Genomic DNA, 14,548 nt, shown 5'->3' on the forward strand with positions numbered 1-14,548 from the left:
TATTTTTATAAGCGATTCAAGTAATTATTTTTGAAATATATTTTCTAAATCACTCATTTTTTGCGAAACGAACGCACCAATAATCTGAATTTAAACCCACCCATCGGTGGCCGCCTTGGTTTGCACTCAGTTCTTTTCACGAGAGATCCTGGTTCAAACTCGCCCATCAGTGATTTAAGTGGGGGGTCGTGGCGGTGGGATGCTGCGCTAGCCTCCCTCGAGGACTAGCCGGGCATCACCGCTGGTTTGAGCCCTAGCTCGCCGGCCGCGCGGACACCTCGGTTATAAAAAAATAATAATAATCAAAATTTAAATTGCACCGACCTTATCTAATCAGGTAAGATCAATTTTTAGGTAGAGGGAATCGGCCTTAAACCCAGTTTGGATCCCGCTTTTATATTGTGAATCATTGATTCTACTCAAGAACCAGCTTGAATCAGTTTTCAGCTTTTTTATTCCTATTTTTTACTTCGATGAACATGTGAATTTGGGAAACTTGGGATATTCATCAATGCGTTAACCACCGTCGAAATGTTTTCCTAAAATAATAAACACGTTACTTAAAATAACCTTAGATTGTAGAGTCAACGCTAGAATAGAATGGTTCGATTCCATGCCGATTCTTGGTTTCACAATCAAGAATCGATTAACAATTCATATTCGAAGTTCTTCATCTGAAATCTATCTATAGAACGGAGTACCATTCTTTTGGCATTGCCGTAAAAGTCTCGCGCCCTCTTTAAAATGTTCATTTTTAACCATGATTTGTACCATTCACGATCGAAAGATTTGACAAGTTTACACCTAATCCCACTAAAATGCCGACAGCTCGAAAGTCTCTTCAGATGAAATATGTTGCAGTTAGGCGACTCAGCACAAACTGTTCGAAACTTCATTTGTAATAAGAATTGAACTCGTGACCTCACGAAGTACACGCACTGCACATCAAGTATAAAATCATCTGATCACTTGTTTGAAAAAAAATTACAGGTATATGCTAAACAAGATCTGTTAATTCAATGCACGAAATCATGCAATTTCGGGTCGGCCTCCTTATTATTTGTCGGCCCGTTGACGCAATAGCCGGTCGCGACGAAACCCGGTCTCCCACGCGGCAGAACCTCATTGGCCAGATTCCGATAACTGACGTGGCCTCACTGCAACAGATTATACGCACAAACACACACCCCTAAATTTCCCATTGAACCCCTCTCTTCACCGTCGACGACGACGACGACGACGACGACCTCCGCCATCACCGCCGCCCTCCCCGAAGAATCCCGCCGCCGCACCACCTCCTCCGCCGCTCCGGCCGCCCTCCCATCCCGACCACCACCATGCGCGATCCGGGTCGCAACCTCCTCGCCCCCATCCTCCTCCTCGTCATCTCTCTCCACCCGCTCTCCCTCGCCGCCCGCCCCTTCTTCCTCATCCTCTCCCAGGACGACCTGAAGGAGGCCTCCGCCGCCGCCCCCCCGGACGAGCTCGTCGACTCCGCCGACTGGGACGAGTTCGGCGACTCCGAGTCCCGCCCCGAGGAGGAGCTCGATCCGGGCTCGTGGCGCCCGATGTTCGAGCCCGACGGCGGCGATCCCCTCCCCCCCGCCGCCGGCGGATCCGCGCCGGAGGAGCTCTACTACTCCGGCGTGTCGAAGATGATGGCCGCCGCCAGCTCCGGCGAGGGGCGGCTGATGGAGGAGGCCGTGTCGGAGTTCGAGGACGGCGCCGCCGCGGGCTACGCGCACGCGCAGTCGGCGCTAGGGTTCCTGTACGGGATGGGGCAGATGAGGGATCGGAGCAAGGGCAAGGCGTTCTTGTACCACCATTTCGCCGCCGAGGGAGGGAATATGCAGTCTAAGATGGCGCTTGCTTACACCTACATGCGTCAAGATGTGAGTATAGAATTATATGTCGTTATCACCTATAAGCAGATGACCCATCGTTAATGTCAATTCAACAAAGACTTTCATTTGCATTAGCTGTAGATGGTGTTACTAATTTGACGTTAAAGGCTTATGGTGTCTTCATTTCAAAGAGTAGATTGCAAGTTGAGTTTGTTGTTTCGGACATGAGGCTGAGGTTGGCGGCTCGTAGTGTCTTGAGAGTTAGTTTAGTAGACCCTGTGAAAAATGGGCTTTCTATGGACAGGCGATTCGTAAGTTTTCCTTTGAATTTTCACTTCTATCGCATTCTGTTAGTTAGTAACCCTGGACTTCTGCTGGAAAATGAATTTGATTATCCGGGTGGTTTGGGAAGAATTTGGACACTGAAGGAAGTAGTAGTATTTGTTTTAAGATGGTTGTTATTTAACTCGATGAGCTGATCCTTATTGTAATGTGGTCACAGATGTATGATAAAGCAGTCAAGCTGTATGCCGAGTTAGCAGAGGTAGCTGTAAATAGCTTTTTAATCACGAAAGAGTCTCCTGTTATAGAACCAGTTAGGATTCACAACGGAGCTGAGGAGAATAAAGAAGCTCTGAGAAAGTCTCGAGGTGAGGACGACGAGGACTTCCAGATATTGGAGTACCAGGCGCAGAAGGGGAATGCGATCGCAATGTACAAAGTGGGGCTGTTCTATTATTTTGGCCTGAGAGGATTGAGGCGAGACCATAAGAAAGCATTGTTTTGGTTTCTAAAGGCTGTGGAGAAGGGCGAGCCAAGGTCAATGGAACTCCTTGGGGAGATATATGCTAGGGGAGCTGGAGTTGAGAGGAACTATACAAAGGCTTTTGAGTGGCTAAAGCTTGCCTCCCGGCAGCAGCTTTACTCGGCTTATAATGGAATGGGCTATCTATACGTCAAAGGTTACGGAGTGGAAAAGAAGAACTACACTAAGGTAAATTGGATCGATTGTTTCATAAGTGGATTCGTGTTAATGCTTCCATTATATGTGAAAATTGGATCTTGGTTACCCTTGGGAAAGATGTTACTATTTGGAAACACTAGTGTTACTGCCTTGTCTCATATCCCATGACTGCTTCGACTCTTGTTTCCTCAACACATTCGATGTAGTCAAGTTCTTCTCATTAACTCATTAGTTATTCTCTCTTGGATTACAATGTGGTTTGTTAATTTGAAGATTCTCTCTGTTATAACTAAATGTTCTTGGAAAGCACAATTTCATGAATTCCTGACTCGAGTCCTCTGACCCTTGACATTATGAACTTCCCATATGCCCCTTTTTATGTTTCCTTTAAATCGTCTTTCCTTTGTCAATTGGTGTCTGATTCTTGACTTAGCTACATTAGGATAATTGTAGCAGGTGCCAAGCAAATTTTTGTATGTCATCACTAGGATAAGTAGTTGGGGAGTTACTATTTGTTCGATGATGACAACATTTCGTGATTGTTTTCTTCTTCTTAATTCATGAAATCCTCATTCCTGTGACTTGATATTTCTTTCCGAGGCTTGTTCATTTAGTGCATTTGATTCGATTTGGACAATGAGACATCGCTTCATAAAGAATCAACTTCTGAGCACTAGGTTTTTCCTGTGTACATTCACAGTCCTTATCTGTAATGGTGTGATGAGATCAATTAGATAGTATTTGCCCCAGACTTAGAGTAATTCATTGCAGGCAAAGGAGTACTTTGAGAGGGCTGCTGAAAATGATGAGGCTGGTGGGCACTATAACCTGGGGGTAATGTATCTTAAAGGCATTGGGGTGACAAGAGACGTGATGGTAGCGTGCAAATACTTCATATCGGCTGCCAATGCAGGCCAACCAAAGGCATTCTACCAGCTAGCAAAAATGTTCCATACAGGTGTAGGGCTCAAGAAAAATCTTCCCATGGTAAAACAAAAATGCTTTAATTTGTGTGTTTGCAACTGTCTATCCATACATCATGCATCGATATGTATGTAATGTGTGTATCTTGTAAAATTTGTGGATATGCATCCATGTGTATCCTATCTTCACTTTTTGCTTAGTATTCCAAGAAGATTGCAAGGCCATACTAATCCTGATTCATATGTAAGGTAATATATCGAGCTGAATATTTGTAAGCTTAATTTTGTTTTCAGGCTACTACATTGTATAAGCTAGTTGCAGAGAGGGGACCATGGGGATCTTTGTCAAGATGGGCCCTTGAATCATATTTAAAGGGTGATGTGGGCAAGGCGTTCCTCTTGTACTCAAGGATGGCTGAGTTGGGCTATGAGGTGGCACAAAGTAATGCTGCATGGATTCTTGACAAGTATGGTGAGCGCAGCATGTGCATGGGGGAAGCAGGATTCTGCACAGATGCAGAACGACACCAACGATCACATTATTTATGGTGGCAAGCTTCTGAGCAAGGAAACGAGCATGCTGCTTTGCTGATCGGAGATGCATACTATTATGGACGGGTATGTATTTTCAATGGATTCACTATAGGAAAGAGAAAAGATAAGTTTTTCTTAAGTGGACTCTCTAACCTCTGGATGGAGTAGTTCAGGTCTACGGACTTGGATCTCACTTGAGTTGCCTCAGCTCTAATTGAGCCTAACTTTTTTTGTCCTCTCTTAGGGTACCGAAAGAGATTACGAACGTGCAGCAGAGGCTTACATGCATGCGAAATCCCAATCTAATACACAAGCCATGTTCAATCTTGGTTACATGCATGAACATGGCCAGGGTCTTCCTTTTGATCTTCATTTAGCAAAACGCTATTATGATCAAGCCCTTGAGAATGATCCCGCTGCAAAACTGCCTGTTACTCTGGCCCTCGCAAGCTTATGGATACGGAAGAATTATGCTGACAGCTTCCTGGTTATCTCTCTCTCTCTCTCTCTCACTTGAGTTTTACTGCTTCGAGGAGGATTTGTTGCACCTGTTTGCTCATAGCCAGGTTTGGCCCATCATTTTTATGTTCCATATCCATGGATGGATGTGAAGAATGGCATCTACCCAAGTTCATACTTCATTTTATGGTTTGTCCTACTTTTTCTACTGCTGCTATAAGCATGCCTTGACTCTGGATTCCACGGGAAAGTAACGAGGAAGACTTAAATCACCTCGTTGATTAACTTTGAAAAATAGTTTGGTATGAAAATCATACCTAGTGAACTAGTATGTGCTGATAGTTGATTAGGGAGACACAGCTAGCTGATTAATTAATGCTCCTCTTTTTCCGAGCATCTGAGTCCGAACAATTCATGACTGTTGGTTTTCTTTTCAGGTCAATTTTATTGATTCACTGCCTGAGGCTTATCCGAAGGTGGAAGAATGGGTAGATAATGTGATTTTGGAAGAAGGAAACGCCACAATACTCACGCTCTTTGTCTGTCTCCTTACGGTCTTGTATCTCCGCGAGCGGCAGCGCAGGCATGCCGCTGCAGCCGTTGGCGTGGTTGGAGGGCAACAGCAACCGATCGAACCTGTGGTGCCTGGACTCAATTAACTGCCCGTCGTCGTCGCGTCCATTTCCTGTTTCCATGAGGTTCACATTAACTCTCGAGGGGGCAACATGTGGGGGTTTTTCATGATGTTTGTATAGCTGATTGTTTTCCTTTTTGTTCATTTAATGGCAGCAATTTTTGTTTAATGAACACTGTAACATAGAGAGAGAGAGAGAGTAGGTAGGGAGAGGAAACTTACGAAATAAGAGTTGTCTTGTTCTTCTTCATGATTGACACAAATGTATTTATAGAGTATTCTCACAGTGCCAATTTCAGCAGTACAAGATAGAAAATGTCTTCCAGTTTCTGCCATTTTTCAGGGTTATAATGAGAATACGTGCTTTTTTGTTGACCCTTGTACTTTGAAACTTAAAAGTGCTGGCGATTTCAGGTTATGAAATCGCTTCAACTTTAAACTAAAAATGTATTTATCTTTCCAAAAAGATGAATTTTCTCAATCTCGAGTCTTTTTTTTGTCCTCCGACTCTCGGGAGAGCCCTCGCTTTTGTGTTGTCGTAATGCACGTGTAGAATTTCTCATCTTGCAATGACGGCAACCCGATATTGAATGACTTTAATACCAGTGTCGCAGGATTTTTAATCAACCTGTTAGTAAAAGCACAAGCACAAAATGCTTGAGATGCATCGAGAAATCGCCTGGTTATTAACATTGCCTCAACAATGAAGCCTCGACGAAGACTCGAAAGTCCATCCCAAAAGGAAGGAAAGAAAGGGGAATAAAACCCAAAAAGAGTATAATACATAGACACTGCTAATCCTGGGCATTAAGGGGTTCAGATATTTACATCTCTACATCTTTACTGTACTGTACTATATACTGAGTAAGATCGAGCCTTAACCCACCAGCTTAGTGTCGAAAATTCGATACCGACGGCTTCCCCAAACATCACTTTCATTAAGGTAGTAAGATTTGAGACAACAAAAGACCCAGGGTGGGTCTCTGTCCGTATACTCAGTTCCCTTGCTGTCGTCATCTTCATTTAATCCGAGTAGCTTGTTCATCCTCCTCTTCAAGACACAAGTAGAAGGACGGCCATCGAAAAACATTTCCTGCAAAGGAACGACAAGAAAATGGTTTCAAGTTCCATACACCTAGAGTTTAGACCAATTCATAGAACAAGATCAGGTAGCATAAACTAAGAATATGCCGGGTCATCGGGCAAAGAAAAAAATTCCATAAAGCTAAAGACCAAGGTTACAAGCAATTCCAGAACAGGAGTCTATTGATGTATACCTACTTCACCTTCTTTATGAAAAATTTTAATTTTCATTCTTTTGGGTCTGACCAAGTAGGATTGGTGTTTTATCCAGAGGAGATACTAAACATATAAAAGATTCTTGCTTTGTAAGGTGCTATGCCGTTGGGGTCAAAGTTATAGACCTAAATTGCAAAAGGATAAAAGGCCAAAAAGAAGGTAGCAGGAAATGCTCTGAAAACTCACTAGCAACATTAACCTATAAAAAAATGCAATCCTGGGAGTGGAAATCTCTTGTACTCTCCCTAAGTTAACTTTTTTCCTTTTTCCAGTCAAGCTCTCTGCACAAAGAGGTACTTCGACTGATTAAAAGATAACGAGGCCTACTTGTGAAGATAAAACCCTTAATTTTCTTCTCGGGCTAGTCAGTGAACCTTTCACTTACTATTGCTAATAGAAAGTGATAATCAAAATAGATGGCTACTAAAGAAATTCTGTTTCACTTCTTTATCATACCCCATCTTCAGCATACAGAAATGCATGTACTCGAGCAGTTGGATCTTCAATAGTCAGCCTAACCCTATATGTCCCAACAGGAGAGAGGAAGTTCTCAGCTTCGCATGGAAATGCTGCCACAACTCGTATCACACACTTAAACTTGGCAGTAACCTGGAAAGTATAAATTTCTTCTTCTTAGTATGAGTTTATGTTTTCCAAAATAACAATAAGTCTCAATTAGGTCTTCAAAGTGAGGAATAATTTCGAAGTCCCACAACAAAATCTCATCTAAAGATGTGCAGAAACTAACATGGAACTTGATCTAAATCTTTTTGCTCATCCATACTAGGTGAACTAGATAATTGGCAATTGGGGCTTCAAGTGCAAGGATCTGTTTTTTAAATTGATCTGTCGTGGGTAAGTGAGATGAGAAACTGAAGTGTTTCCATAAGAAGCTATTGAATTAGAATGTGACAACACAGGAAAAGTGCTGCATTGATAACTACATCATCACTCTAGGAAAACTGTTTAGCAAGATTACACTAGGTAGCATGATAAAAGGATATAATTAATCAATGGTTGAGGGCATGCTTAGAAGCAAGCATCTCATTATGTAGAATATGATAAATGATAAAAAAAAATCAGTAGACTACAAATCATTTCTCTTCAGATCAACACCCAATTTCTAACTTACGAGTCTGACTTGTCCTCACAGCATTTGCAGAGACTATAGCAGTCAGGTGTCACCTCAAAGTGACTTAAAAGATTCCGGGCCGCTTTGAAAGAATAATATCTTCAACGAGCAACATAATTCTTCAAGAGCACAGAACTTATAGAACTGCATAATTTACCTCAGGATAGGTGAGAATATCCCTTAATGTAACAAGCGGCACGTGATCATGCTCAACCTCTGATAGAGTTAAAATTCATCAAGATTATGGGTGAACAGACCTCCTAAGTAAAAATGAATCAAACAAACAGAAAGCATCCTGCATTTAGTAAAAATTAATGAGTTCTACCCATCTTAACTAATATGACCATTACACAATTCTCTATGGCATCAATACCGTCATTTACTCAAGTAAAAAGATATTTTTCCTTAGGGAAAAGATTAAGGGCCTGTTTGGTTTGACTTTAAGTCATTAACTTTTGGGTCATTAAATGTTAAAATATAGGCATCTCTAGGAATTTGAGGTGTTTGACAATTTAGATACGATTCACTCTCTAAAAAGAAAAGGGTGAAAGTGAAAAGCAGAAGCCTCGCCAAACACCCACAAATCTCTTTTTTTTGTCCAGGCCATAAGGGACAAGACAAGTTGATTGATGATTATATAATTGCAGACGTGTTGAAACCGGTGTAGCAGAATTCTAATCCGAGTGCTGAAGCAGCTGCAGTACTCCAGCAGAGGGCTAGACTAGTGCATGCCTGCAATCTTAAAACAGGGCCGTAGTAACAGCTGACCACATAAAAGAGATCAAACCTGTAACTGTCGATGGTGAAGGAAAGCAAGACCACGGCATGCGACCCCATTTCTCTGACAATCGTTCTTCATAACACCTGAATTATCCAAGGTAATTGAGGAGTTGACCTAAAATCTGCCAAAAGAAAACCTTTAAATTGCCATTTGCTTTGCTGACCTTTGGCACCCCAACACGTAGCGGTCCTCCTTAGGCACATAACGAAGTTTTGTGAAGGGCATCAAGACACCACGCCAAAGCCCTGCATGGACTTCGCAGATGATGTTGAGAAAGTTTAACCACATGCCAGTCTTCAAGAAACCAAGACCAAGATTTTTGTTGCCTTCACCCAGCACCACCATCAAGACACTCCCAACAGAGGGAAAGGTATAGAGTATGTCTCTAGGCAGTGGCTCTTTTTCCAATTGTAAAGGGAGTGGATTGTCCATCTCATCAGTCATCCTGTGTTTTGCAAAGGATGTAAAAAACTCTGGTCCAACAGCACAAAAAGAACAAATATCTTATGAGTGATTCCGACAACATTTGATGTCATTAAATCCGTTATTTTGCCCAATTATGTACAAAGTAAATGCCTCGAAACTAGATCACCGAGACTCGTTTACTCTCTTTCTTTATCAGTAATAACGAGCATATTAATTAAAGAAACTGTTCAAACACACAAAGAGATAAAAATGATGAGCATGTTACTCGATTTTTTTCTGGCCAGAAGGTTAAAAAAAACTGTCTGGCATTTTTATCTGTCTGTATAGAAAACTGAACCGAACTGCACATTTACATTTCTACCTCAGAGCTATCGTTATTCGATTCAGCCTCATTGCCAATAATCAAAACATTAATTTGTTTATTTCACAGCTAAGTTTCATGACAATCCGATCTCTCAAACTTCAATGAACGCATTGTAAAGGACTATATGGCCAATAATGGCAGAAAGGAAGGGAACAAAATCCAACATTACAGCTTACAGTTCATCTTCAACAAATGGCAGACAAACCACAACAGTCTACAAGGGAATAGCATCCCTCTATGGATGATGTTCCTCGGGGCACTTGGCTATCATTTAACCCCGCCGAACTATGAAGTTCAAGGTTTTTTACAAGTTTTGAAACTTCAACTTTTACCAACAAAAGTAAGAAGAAAAAATGAACAAAGTTGACTCACTTCGTCTGAATTTTTTTACTGGGGGCATCAGTTCCATCCCAGACAAAGATAATCCAATCCTTTTCTGCAACCTCGCATATGTGAAGAATCTGAAGAAGCAACAGATAAATAGAATGACAATCTTGAAATCACAGTATAATGACAAGTCCCTGAAATTTTCCAAGAAGCTACGGCAGTGGCACAAAATTACTGTAACTGACATTCTACACATATTAAATGTTGATGATGACAATGAGTTGAGGACAGGTTGGTCACCTTGCAAATTAGACTCAGGCGTTGACCCTCCTTGATCTCTCTCAAGAATTGGAAATTATTTGGATCTATGAAGCACATATAGAGTTGGAAGAACTGCTTTTAGAAAACAATCATCATGAACACAAAAGAACAAACTAAGATACATAGCTGAGAGATTACCTGTATTGAGCTGAAAACCAGTCAACCACTTTCTAAGGTCTGCTATGAACTTCTTATCCAGTTCTCTAGTTCGAAATCTTGCAGAAACTTGATAAGGAATGAAGTCTCCACCACTTATGCCCTCATATAAAGCAAATGAAGAGAATTTCTTATTGAAGAAAGCATATACTTCGCGTTCATGTGTTTTCATCTGCAGAAATAAAAGGAAAGGATCACGCTCTTTAAAATGGTTTAAAGAATTTCAGCAAAACCACTTTAACTCAACCTCAAAGACTATGTGTATGTCATGAATGAGGAGCTAAAAACATTGTCTCAGACTCGTAGAAGCAAGATACTTCTAGGCTAGATATTTAAGTTAACTCCCCAATTATTTCAATAGCATTCGAAGCAAGTAACTGTTGGAAATACCACAACATGAGAGAGCAGGATTATATCTCCTGGTGAGGCAACTACGGGAAGCTTCTCTACACTTTCAGCGAAGAAGTTGACTGAAATTCCAGGATCCGAATAGGATTCATCGGCTATTTTTAGCGAGATAAAGAAATCTGCAAAGAAATACGAATATGTCCGATAAAAAGACCTGGAAAAATACGGAAAACTTCCGGTGAAGAAATAGAAGAAAGTTTAGATTGATAACACGATCACATTGATCAGGATGCATGGACAAGAAAACTAATAAAACTATATAAGAACTTCATTCTGCGTGATGTCCAGTTCAAAAGAGTCTCGGTGCCACCATCGACTCATCAATGTTGAACACGGCGCACCGTTTGAATACGAAGCCGAACATCACACACTCGCAAGCCCATCAGAATTTGGTTTTTAAAAAAAAAAAGAGTTGGGTGCACCCTGAACATACGGAACTAGACACGTTACCTCATTTCCATCCGGGAAGTACGTAATATAATTGCTCCGACACATCTTCAAAGACCCTCTTTCCAAAATGCCAAATAGAGAGCAAGAAAGGAAGCCCATTCTTCCCATATCAAATTAAATCAAGGTAATAACTATAAAAAAAAAAGAACTGAGTTTAAATCAACTGCCCTTCCCCCCCTCCCCCCTCCCCGGCCAAACAGAACAAAACCAAAACCAAAGTAGAGCAGATCCATTCATGTCGCGGCGCGGCACGCAAGGTTCGCAGCATTACCACAGCTCAGATTCAGGTATAATGCACAAAAGCATGAAGAAAAAGAGGCTATCGGCAGGTGAAAGAAGGACTTAAAAAAAAACAGCGAGTTCCAGACAAAGAAGTGGCTCAGACGACAACCTTATACGAGATTTTATCATCAACCTACTACCGACCTCGCGGCAGCAGCCGTAAGTCCGGCCTTTTTTGTCATCATTGCCCAGGGACAAGAACATGCGAAACCTTCTCTCGATCTCGATCTCGATCTCGATCTCGATCTCGAAACTGCTGCGAAACGTGGACGAGAAGGAAAGAGGGAGAGAGAGAGGGAGATGTGTACCGGTGCCTTTGCTTTTCTTGGGGAGGCCGAGCTCGAGGACGACGCCGACCAAGTTCACTCTTTGGTTGAGGCAGGCGATGGCGTCCCTCAGCTTGAGGAACTTGTAATCGTCTCTCTCCTCCATCTCTCTCTTCCCTCTCTCTCTCTCTCTCTCCTGCAACTCCCACTGGGCTAAAACCCTAAAAATGAGGTTTGGATTGGCGCACAAAGTTCGCCTTTTTGAATTTTGGGGGTGGATGCTTTGAGGAGGAGGAGGTGGTGGTTTTCGTGGGTTTGTTTCGAAAAAATAATAAATAATAATTTAAAAAATATTTTATAAAAAATAAATTATTTTGTAATGTTTGAACTAATCGATTAGTGAAAAATATTTTCATTATTGACAATAGTTTATGTGTAAATATTTCGTGAAAGATACAAATATTTTTAGTTTAATTTTTTAAGCAATACAAACGGTATTTTTAATTTTTCAAACCGATCATTTTCTCTTAGTTTTTTGTTATACTTATGAATAGCTCACTTATCTCATGGGACTCTAAGCAAGACAATGTCAAATAGAATGAATGATCCACTGTGAGACTGATTAGCATTTATTTGATGGTATGAAAAAATCATTTTATTTGGAGTGATGAGTTCACGTTTATAATTTACGCATAAAAACTTATCCTTTTATTTAGTAAATCGGCTCATCAGGTCTTAATGCTATCTTCATATTTCTCTATCTTTCGAGAGATGCGTTGTTTACATTTGAGTGCTTTGTTAGAACGCGGCAAATTCCAAATTGGATACACGTACCTACATACGTGTATCCAACATAAACATGTACAAATAAAATGTATGGGCCTCTGGCGCTGGTCTAAATCAGCACAGTTAATCTGCTTCTGAAGTGCAATAGTCTTTGTATTCAGAGTCGTCGGTTCGAGTCGCTTACTCCGGATCGAGATAACCAGGCGTTCCGGATGGGCAAGTCGAAATATGAGAATCATGCTCTGTTACAAATGCCTTCGATAATCCAAAATCAGCAATCTTCGCTTGCATGTTTTCGTTTAGTAAAATATTGGGCGTCTTTAAATCTCTATGGACAATGGGAGGTTTGCAGCCATTATGCAGGTACTCCAACCCTGCACCACCAACAAAAAAGAAAAACTTAATGAAAATGAATTGTGTTGCTCAACTTGTGGATATGTGAGCAAAGATTACATTGATTTACTCTATGTACCTTGAGCTGCATCGATTGCGATTTGTAGTCTCTGGCTCCAACTCAAAACATTCGGGTTTTTTGCTGCTTGAAAGTAGAGAATCAAGGAGTATTCCAATCATGCAAGATGTAAAATCCTGTTCACCATCTTATTCATTCGCTAAAAGAGTTTATTTCATCTCCATGGTGCTATTAATGAATATATAACTTGACTGATTAATGCAAAAGCCCGAACTATCAAAGAACAGTGTTGAGATAAAATATACCTTGACACACGTTGTGCTGTCATATAGTGAGAGTTAAGTAATGCTTTATCTGGTTAGAATTTGGGGAAGGAAATATCAGACAAACCTGACAAATGTTGCTGCACATTTCCATTGGACATGTATTCGTAAATCAGTGCCATGTTTTCAAATTCTTCGCAAAATCCGATAAGTGAAACCAGATTTCTATGGTGAACGACCATAAGGAGTTGCGACTGCATATCAGGGTATTAGAGCTTGCCGTGAGTAGAACACCCAAAAAATCGAAAACACGACATACTGATTCTAGTTGCACAGATGTTTCGAACCTCTGTGTGAAACTCCTTATAGCCTTGCTTTGATGATCGCGATAACATTTTTACCGCCACTTCAGTGCCATCGTCAAGTTTGCCAAAGTAAACTTTCCCAAATCCTCCCTCTCCAATTACTGTTTCAAAGTTCTCAGTAATTCTTGTAACCTCAGTCGATGTAAATTGTCGATTTTTTGACAACCTTAATTTCCCAGTAGATCCTCCCGTAGAGTTGGTAGTCGTAGAAATAGTAGTAATATCTGGAGAAATGAAAAGGAAATTATATAATCTCTACAGAGTTAAGCGGATCATGATCTTCGGTCTGATAGCATATGATTTACTATAACGGACCCTTCTTGAAGATGTATGTAATGATTTAATCTAAGAATCGACCGTGCACTTATGATATTATTAACTAATGACGCGAGCATAGTTTTTTAACATGAAATTTTTTTCATTGTTGGCAACAATTTATACTTATTAATTTTTCAAACTGATCATTTTCTCTTAGTTTTTTTTTGTACTTATGAATAGCTCACTTATCTCATGGAACTCTAAGCAAGACATTGTCAAATAGAACGAATGATCCACTGTGAGACCGATTAGCATTTATTTGACGGTATGAAAAAATCATTTTATTTGGAGTGATGAGTTCACGTTTATAATTTACGCATAAAAACTTATCCTTTTATTTAGTAAATCGGCTCATCAGGTCTTAATGCTATCTTCATATTTCTCTATCTTTCGAGAGATGCGTTGTTTACATTTGAGTGCTTTGTTAGAACGCGGCAAATCCCAAATTGAAAAGGCGACATCCTCCGTTCCGATCAAACGAAAAGTTTGAGTAAAAAATTAAGAGAAATTGAGTTTTCTTTCTAGTGAAGGAGGAGGAAATTTTACGATTTTGAAGCATTTCCCATTGTAATTTTTTTTTTCTCCCTTTTGCTCTTGGGAGAGGCAATTGTTGGAGGGAGCTGGATCCATAGGTCAGACCTAACGTGTTGCCCGAACTTGCCTATCTCATGAAGTGTATACAGAACTTTTCAGGCCGGAATTTTTAATGCGAGACTTCTGCCCAAACCTGTCCATTTATCTCTCGGGCCGAGCCGATTGCCTCCGGTGTCGGGTATGACGCCTGCTCCTCTTTGACATCCTCCGTCATCCATTGGTATACTAAGGTTAATTTAC

The 14,548-nt window shown here is 40.9% G+C and overlaps 3 protein-coding genes and 1 non-coding gene across 8 annotated transcripts; 1 reads left to right on the plus strand and 3 right to left on the minus strand.

Annotated features, from left to right (window-relative positions):
- Positions 1-1,292: 1,292 nt before the first annotated feature.
- LOC115664765 (ERAD-associated E3 ubiquitin-protein ligase component HRD3A-like) lies at positions 1,293-5,693 on the plus strand. Its single transcript, XM_056319202.1, has 6 exons — positions 1,293-1,892; positions 2,347-2,838; positions 3,580-3,795; positions 4,026-4,349; positions 4,510-4,752; positions 5,162-5,693. The coding sequence occupies exons 1-6, from the start codon at positions 1,338-1,340 to the stop codon at positions 5,381-5,383; spliced, it is 2,052 nt and encodes a 683-aa protein (XP_056175177.1). The 5' UTR covers positions 1,293-1,337; the 3' UTR covers positions 5,384-5,693.
- Positions 5,694-6,021: 328 nt separating this feature from the next.
- On the minus strand, positions 6,022-11,815 carry LOC115663777 (protection of telomeres protein 1b-like). Of its 5 annotated transcripts, none has more exons than XM_030585754.2 (10): positions 11,613-11,813; positions 10,555-10,691; positions 10,147-10,336; positions 9,988-10,052; positions 9,733-9,821; positions 8,734-9,015; positions 8,577-8,653; positions 7,947-8,005; positions 7,114-7,266; positions 6,022-6,451 (listed from the first exon to the last, which is right to left on the minus strand). In XM_030585754.2, exons 1-10 carry the CDS (start codon positions 11,734-11,736, stop codon positions 6,236-6,238), a joined length of 1,392 nt encoding a protein of 463 aa, XP_030441614.2. In that variant the 5' UTR covers positions 11,737-11,813; the 3' UTR covers positions 6,022-6,235. The 5 variants fall into 5 exon arrangements, with proteins under 5 accessions (XP_030441614.2, XP_056174932.1, XP_056174933.1 ...); XM_056318957.1 differs by lacking the exon at positions 11,613-11,813 and adding an exon at positions 11,414-11,473; XM_056318958.1 differs by lacking the exon at positions 11,613-11,813 and adding an exon at positions 11,023-11,041.
- On the minus strand, positions 11,397-11,494 carry LOC130140357 (small nucleolar RNA snoR113). The gene has a single exon (XR_008818377.1). It is a non-coding gene; the product is annotated as a small nucleolar RNA snoR113 (small nucleolar RNA).
- A 721-nt stretch (positions 11,816-12,536) lies between the features above and the next one.
- On the minus strand, positions 12,537-14,526 carry LOC130140281 (probable LRR receptor-like serine/threonine-protein kinase At4g29180). Its single transcript, XM_056319296.1, has 5 exons — positions 14,442-14,526; positions 13,433-13,620; positions 13,159-13,285; positions 12,829-12,891; positions 12,537-12,730 (listed from the first exon to the last, which is right to left on the minus strand). Exons 1-5 carry the CDS (start codon positions 14,524-14,526, stop codon positions 12,537-12,539), a joined length of 657 nt encoding a protein of 218 aa, XP_056175271.1.
- Between the last annotated feature and the right edge of the window lie 22 nt (positions 14,527-14,548).

Source organism: Syzygium oleosum, unplaced genomic scaffold, assembly GCF_021117445.2.
Source record: "Syzygium oleosum isolate NSW1041296 unplaced genomic scaffold, Sole_v2.1 Sole_v2.17, whole genome shotgun sequence".
NCBI classification, from domain to species: Eukaryota; Viridiplantae; Streptophyta; class Magnoliopsida; order Myrtales; family Myrtaceae; genus Syzygium; species Syzygium oleosum.